Source organism: Mobula birostris, chromosome 5, assembly GCF_030028105.1.
Source record: "Mobula birostris isolate sMobBir1 chromosome 5, sMobBir1.hap1, whole genome shotgun sequence".
Lineage (NCBI taxonomy): Eukaryota > Metazoa > Chordata > Chondrichthyes > Myliobatiformes > Myliobatidae > Mobula > Mobula birostris.
The window spans coordinates 40513766-40521563 of record NC_092374.1 but is presented as its reverse complement, the minus strand read 5'-3'; the positions used below and the strand labels follow the sequence as shown (position 1 = coordinate 40521563).

Sequence of the window (7798 nt, the reverse complement as noted above, 5' to 3'; positions counted from 1 at the left end):
TACACTCAATTCAGGGACTCTTCGTCTCATGTTCTCTATCTATTGCTTATTTATTATTATTATTTATATTTACAGTGTATAGTTTGATAAATTTACTTTGAACTTTGAAGTATTGAAGACATTAAGAAAGGATTAATGAGACTTGGAATGTCATACCATAAATGGTGATCATGTTAGTATATAATAATGTTTAAAAATAGAGACATTTTGAAAAGTAAAAAAGAGTGTTATGAAAAGGGAAGAAAGGTTGGCGAATTGGCAATCCAGCACAAAGCTGCTATGTTTAATGTAGAATTCAGTGATTTAAAGCAATTTGAAGGCTGTTGACATAATCCTAATCCAAGCATGAGGAAGAAAGAATTGAGAGAAAATATGTAATTTATATATTTGTGCATTAATAAATTTAGTATGTTAGGCCTAAATAGTTACTGATGTTGTTAGAATCGACTAGTTACTTCTGTGCCTTTATGCCGTTAACATCAAAGCAGTAGCTTTTTAGTTTACAAACATGTAACAAATGCTATCAAAATTGCATATTCATAGGGATTTTTCTGAGATTGGATTGTAAAGTCATTTTCATCCTTAAACGCTGACAGTAGAAGTTATTTCCTTTTAGGACCCGGAGAACGTGATTGGCAAGTTCGGGATTGGACGTGTGACCCGTTGCGCATTAGGACCCAGTGAAGAGCGAGTTTCTGTTGTCTGACTGGATTGCAAATTCGCCATGAGTCTGTCGTTTTAGGCCTTGGCAGTGCGGTGTTAAGACAGATTGTTGTCACGTTTGACTAACGGAGGATTAACAAAAACACAATTTCGGTGCGTTTAGTTTGTCATAATTTAGGAAACGTGGATTTTAATTTTACTTTGCGGTCTAAAGAGATCTGTTAATGGTGAACGCTATGTGCTGAATCTGTAGTAAGTGGTGGCGTTTGACCGGACTTCTTGTGTTTAGTCTCGCTTGCCTATCTCTCATTGCAGCAAACCAAGATGGAGTACGAGTGGAAACCCGATGAGCAAGGGCTCCAGCAGATCTTACAACTATTGAAAGAATCACAATCTCCAGACACCGCCATCCAGAGATCTGTTCAGCAAGTATCCTTTGTAAAACCGCAGGTTCGGTAATGTGGCCGACCTGACTTTTTTCCCCTGAAAATCGTTGATCGAACTGTGCTCGGCTGAATAATATTTCTTTGCCTTGTTTGAGATGCGAAGAATCGGGATGAAACAATCTGGGGTTCTGCCTGAGGTGGAGAGGCCGAGAGGTACTTTCCTCCTCATACGCACCCCCCCCGCCGTGCGCGCACCCACACAAATACATACAGTAACGTCTGTTTAATTATTCTAAATTGAAAAATTTGTGAATGCCTTTTGAAGGTTTCTTTTCTTCAATTGATTTTATTATCAATGCAGCCTGCGGCCATGAAGGCTAAGTCTATGACGTATTCAATTTTTGGAATCTTGAATTTTTTTAAATGGTGCTTCAACTCGAATGTATGCCTAACACACCATCGCCATGCGTCTCACGTTGTATAAATTGCCCATTGGGGGAGGTGAGGTGAATATCGTAATACGTTCCTCCAATTGTTACGGCGACGTTATCCATTCCTTCAATTTGAATACATCTGTATCTATTTTTTAAAAATCTGAAAACAAGTTGACCACGCTTTCTTATTTATTAATTTATTGAAGTTAATTTTACTGTATTTTTATCTTTAAATAGCATTTTATTTGAAACTCTCTTCAGCTCTATGTTTCCTTAGCATTTCTCAAAGAAACTGGAGCAACTTAATCAATATCCGGATTTCAATAACTATCTGATTTTTGTTCTTACAAAGTTGAAATCAGAAGGTAGGTGCATTGGCTTTGGTGATATGAATGATAAGATAGCAAAAAGAAAATCTAGCACAATGTATATAATGCATGATATGATGTATATTTAAATTTGCAGATTTATTACAAATTCAAAGTGTGAAAATTGTTTTATGCCCTTTCCCAGCACTCTTACAGCATTATTGGGGCACTTCATAATCATCTTTGATGTGACTTACTACTTGCTGATGTTTATGCATCTTGTTTCATCCCTGGCCGCCTCAGTTTTCAGTAATGCATCTAAATTTAATGAGATTGTACAACCTATAGATTAAAAGTAAATTTGAGTTTAAAATTATAGTAACTGTGGAGAAGTAGATATCTATTATCATTTGTATTTTTTAAACTGTGAAGGGCAGTAAAAGAAACAAGTGGTTTAAATTGACTTGGTCCGTTTTGGATTTTGACAGACTAGTTTTAACTGCAGTAACATTTCATCCATCAGATTCACTCTGATAATGTTGCATAATGAAATGTTTCATTTTAATTGAAGTCAGGGAAAATGTGTGTAACTCCTGTTGAATTTTTAAAAACTCTCCACTCAATACAAGATTAAATTCTCTGTGTAAAACTTGGAAATGCAAGTCAGGAAGTATCTGGAAAGAGAAACAGTTAACATTTCAGGTAAAGGTTCTTTGCCAGAACTAGGAAAGATTGTAAACTAGCTTTAATTTCTATCTGCTGGATATCAGCAGTTTATCACCATGGCAACCATGCTCATGGTTCCTGCACCCTCTGCATCTTGAAATTAACTTGCTTTCTCTGTGTTCTGACAGAGGTCTTCAAATTGAAATATTAACCATGTTTCTCTTTCTTTAGATGTTGCCTCACCTTCTGTTTCCATCATTTCCTTTTTAGTCCATTTCCTTAGCATTTACAGTTTCTTGATCTTCACAAGCTGCTTGTCTATTTTGTGCTGAAACTAAGAGAAGTAGCTTAAAAGCAGGCATTTTGTGTTTTGCATTATTTTCTACATAGCTAAGCCTGTATACTTGTACATAATATCCTGTCTACATTTTGTTTGCTATTTTTGATCTGCCAACTCTACCACTTCATAGTGTTTTTTTTTCCCTTTCATTTTCTGTGATACCTTGCTTCAATTTGTCTCCTTTAGGGACACTTTCTAAAACCCATTCCAATTGTATGCTTTTATTCCCGTGATATAATTGTCATCCACTGAATGACCTATTTAGGTATTTGAGCAGCAACCCTGACTGACCCAGTGTACACATTTACTTGCTTTCCTGCTCAGCAAGCATGCATATAGGCCTGATTTTGCCAATTTCCTTCCTGTCCAAGTTTCCTGCACCCTGCAGATTTTAGTAGTGGCCAATTAATCATCATGCCTCTGCATCTTTCTCTAAGATGTCTGTCCACGTAATGAATAATTCTGTTGTCAATAATTATTGTAATAATTGCATAGTGTCGATTGAAATCTGGATTGTGGGTGATAGCACCTCGCCTCCACTGTTTGGTATATGTGTCACCAATTGCTGCATGTGGATGGGGGATATGTCCATAAGGTTTTCGACACCAAATTACATATAAGTGCAATATGCTCTCTAGTTTCTCAACTTGTTCCACTTTTTTTTTAAAAAAAAGTTTTTCTGTATGATTAGTTTTTAAAAATGCAACTCACAAGGACAACTTGGTTTCTTGTCTCAGCATCTGCCCCAAGCAGCTTCCTATTTTCTGATTTTAAAATTTTCCATCCGCCTTGCTTTGTCTAAAGTTCATTTGTTTTCTATTATGTCTCAAGCTACACTTCCATATAAATACCCAATTTCTATTTCTTGTCACCTCTTATATCTGTCTGAGTTATCCATATGGCTAAACCTCGGGTCCTGTATTTGATCACTTCCTCACAGTGCTCACCAGTAGTCCCCATTTTAAAAAATAATTATTATTCTGATCATTTTACTGGCAATAGCCTTCAGCCCTGATGGTCAAACATGAATGAATCAGATGGGTTGTTTAACCACTCACCACTAGATCTAGCTGATTGGCTTTAAGAGCCATCAGAATCGCAGTAAGCACCTGCAGAACCTGCTCTTAGCTGATCTAACTGCTCATTATTTTGTAATCACTCTAGCTTCTTTAAAAGCATACCCTTCCTTGCATCCTCACTTCTGAATCTTGCAATAAGGTTAGTGGGTTAATTGGCTGCTAAATTACCCTTGGTGTATAGGTGAGTGGTGGAATTTGGAGAGAGTTGATGAGAATTTTTTAAAAATGAAGTTAGTGTAAATGGGTGGATGATGGACCATAGGACATATATCTCTGCTCTTATTTCTTTGCCTGCATGGTTAATGGTCCTGCAGAAATGTATCTGGGCATTGAAATTCTTTATTAATTTTGAGAGTGAGCATTTTCTTATTTCCTTGGATCTCCTTTTTTTCCCCTCTCTTCTTTTGCCCCTTCCAGGGGTCCTTGAAGGATATATCTTAGGATAGTGGATCACAGACAAATGCCGTGGATTTTTACATAAATGCATGTGAAATTTTTGTATCAGCATTTTTTTTATTTGTATGATTAATGTTGGCATGTATTCTAAAGCAAGCAGGCTATAACAGGATTTAGATCAACTGGGAAAGTGGGGCCCCAAGGAATGGCAGATGGAGTTCAACTTGGAAAAAGTATGAAGTGATGCATTTTGGGACAATAAAGTACAGTAGAACTTGTACAGTGTATGACAGGGCCCTGGGCAATGTCGTAGAATTGAGAAAATTAGGGACAAACATTGTCCACCATTGATGGTGCCCTCACCCACATCTCCATTTCCTGGACATCCGCACTCACCACATCATCCCGGCACCTTAACAGAGATGGAGTTCCGCTTGCCCTCACCTACCACCCCATGAGCCTCTGCATCCAACAGATCATTCTCTGCAACTTCCTTCATCTTCAACAAGATCCTATCACCAAGCATATCGTTACCAACCTCCCAAAACTCCCCTTTCTCCAGGGAGCAATCCCTTGTGGAATCATCAGAGATTTTTCCCTTGTCACTAATCTCCCTCCTGGCACATATCACTGCACGCAACAGATATGCTGCCTTCACCTATTTACCTCCTCATTTGTCTTTCCAGATGAGGCAGCACTTCACCTGCGAATCTGTTGGGGTCGTCTATTGTATCTGGTGCTCCCAGTATGGCCTCCTCTACATTGCTGAGACCTGACATAAATTGGGCATGTACCCTCCATCCACCAAAAGCAGAATTTCCCGGTGGCCAATCATTTTAATTTCTATCCCCATTCCAAAATGTTGGTCTTTGGCCTCCACTTTTGCCATGATGAGGCCATTCAGGGTGGAGAAGCAACACAACACCTCATAGTCCATTTAGGTAGCCTCCGTCCTGATAGCATGAACATCAGTTTCTGCTTCTGGTTAAGAAAATTTTCTTCTTCCTTCTCTCTTCTGTCATTTGCCACTCTGACCTCTTGCCTCTTTTCCTCACCTGCCCCTGGTGCTCTTCCTCCTTCCCTTTTTCTGATGGTCCACTCTCCCATCAGGTTCATTCTTCTCCAGCCCTTTACCTTTCCCACCTGCCTTGCTTGACCTATCACCTTCTAGCTGGTACTCCTTCCCCTCCCTCCCACCTTCTTATTCTAGCATCTTCCCCCTTCCTTTCCAGTCATGAAGAAGGGTCTCAGCCCAAAATGTTTATTGTTTATTTATTTCCATGGATGCTTTCTGACCTGTTGATCACTCCAGCATTTTGTGTGTGTTGTAGAGGTGTGTGTATCTAGTTCACTGAACTTTCTTTTCAATTAAAAAAAGAATAACCTGTTAAGCTAGAGCACGAATTCAGGTAGGTAGGTAAATGGTTCTTGATAAGGAACTGAATGGTGGCTAATGCCAGATGCACTTATTGCTGCATGCTCTCCTCTGTTACCTGGCATGGCAAAAATTCCTAAAAGGTAATGTGCAAGTCCTGCTGCTAGCAGGCTAAGAAGATTATGAAGTAATGGCACATACCTCCTTGAATAACTTGTTTACTTGCAGTTATCCCCCAATACGTGAGAAAGAGGGAACTGTGTTTTAGGAAACTGGGATTTATGGAAGTTAGAGCTTCTGTGATGGTGCATATTGTTGAATTAAGCTAGAGATATAAGAATGCGTGTGCTAACTGCCTCTATTGGATGTATCATCCTGCTATTGAAAGTGAGGTGGGATAGGCAAAATTGTGGTAAAGGTTGACACCATTTATTTTGGTCTCATGGATAAAACATTGTGTGTTCGGCCGCAATATTTTTTAAAAATGAGGGAGAGAGTAAATTGGGATCTACTTGTATGTTATCCTCATGTAAGTTATAGGGGAAATGCTGAAAGAAATAAAAGCAAAATACCTTTTAAAAAAAAAAAGGACTGAACAGTCATCATTGATCTACTACAATCTACATTGAAATGGGGAAACAGGCAGTTTTGGTTATTTGGATTTTTGTCTGTATTTTGCCAAGTTCTCACAGAAGATATTGGAGTGCTTGGGGTTGGTGACAGAAGGTGAGGTGATGGATTGGTTATTGGGTAGAAAGCAAAGAATGAAGGTAAATCCTTCCTTCCTTGGGTTTGCAGGTTGTGACCAGTAGACCATAGCATTCCTAAACTTCAATGAGCAGGTTATTGATAAGTAATGGCTGCTTTAATAGAACTGTTGACCAGTCCAGGTGAAGGGTTCTGACCCAAAGCATTGATTGTCCATTTTCTTCCACAAATGCTGCCTGACCTTCTGAGTTCCCTGAGCTGCTCTTTTTTTTAAAAAAAAAATTCTTGTCTATGGCATGCAACTTTTGCTGTTTAGTGTGCATGTATAGTTAGTATGTAACTCTGATTGAATCCTTGTTCCTAGGCTAGCCTGGTGTTCTTGGCATTCCCTTCTGCACTCAATGAATTCTGGGACACAACTAGTTGTGAAGTGCAGTGTTAGTGTTATATAGTGTGTTGAAGGATGTGGTTATATTAGTTTACCCCTTGCCATGATTCCATAACGACTTGTCATTGATGTGATCAGGAAACAATTTTCTACAGAACTCTGTGAGATGGTACTGCTGAACAATGATTGATGATCAATGTGAAATTGCCATTCAGAGTATATTCTAGGCTGGTGGTTATTTTCTGCTTGTGGGTAATGTTCAATTTAGACATTTGCAGTTTTATTAACTGAAGGAAGACAGAGGGGTGGACTGAGGGAAGGAGTACTTGTTTTTGTCCTTATTGACCATATTCCATGAATCTATTTCTGGAGCCAAAGTTGAGGACTTGTGAGCCTGCTGTTCCTGATTGTATATCACTCTAATAGGATTGTGCTACTGGTGGAATTTAATTCAGAGATACAACATGGTAACAATCTCTTCCTGCTCAACAAGCCCATGCCACCCAATTACACACGTGACCAATTAATCTACTAACCCATAGAAACATAGAAAACCTACAGCACAATACAGGCCTTTGGCCCACTAAGCTGTGCGGAACATGTCCTTACCTTAGAACTACCCAGGCTTACCCATAACCCTCTATTTTTCTAGGCTCTGTGTACCTATCCAGGAGTCTCTTAAAAGACCCTATCGTTTCCACTTCTACCACCAGCAGCCCATTCCACACACTCACCATTTTCTGTGTTTTTTAAAAAAAACTTACCAGTGACATCTCCTCTGTACCTACTTCGAAGCATCTTAAAATTGCGCCCTCTCGTGCTAGCCATTTCAGCCCTAGGAAAAAGCCACTGACTATCCACACAATCAATGCCTCTCATCAACTTGTACACCTCTATCAGGTCACCTCATGCTCTGTCACTCCAAGGAGAAAAGACTAAGTTCTCATCCTGTTCTCATAAGGCATGCTCCCTGAGCACAGTACTCCAAGTGGTCTGACCAGGGTCCTATATAGCTGCAACATTATATCTCGGCTCTTGAACTCAATCCCACGATT

At 39.2% G+C, this 7798-nt stretch overlaps 1 protein-coding gene across 6 annotated transcripts in view; it reads left to right on the top strand.

The window, feature by feature from the left end:
• The first annotated feature begins 664 nt into the window (after positions 1 to 664).
• The window catches only part of tnpo1 (transportin 1), a 99438-nt gene continuing 92304 nt past the window's right edge, over positions 665 to 7798 (top strand). For 5 of the 6 annotated variants that reach the window (XM_072257934.1, XM_072257933.1, XM_072257936.1 and 2 more), the window contains exons 1-3: positions 665 to 816; positions 979 to 1092; positions 1773 to 1848. In XM_072257934.1, the coding sequence (XP_072114035.1) occupies positions 988 to 1092; positions 1773 to 1848 (181 nt within the window). In that variant the 5' untranslated portion in view covers positions 665 to 816; positions 979 to 987. Of the gene's footprint in view, positions 817 to 978; positions 1093 to 1772; positions 1849 to 7798 lie in introns of those variants that run through there. The other variant, XM_072257935.1, reaches the window with a different exon arrangement.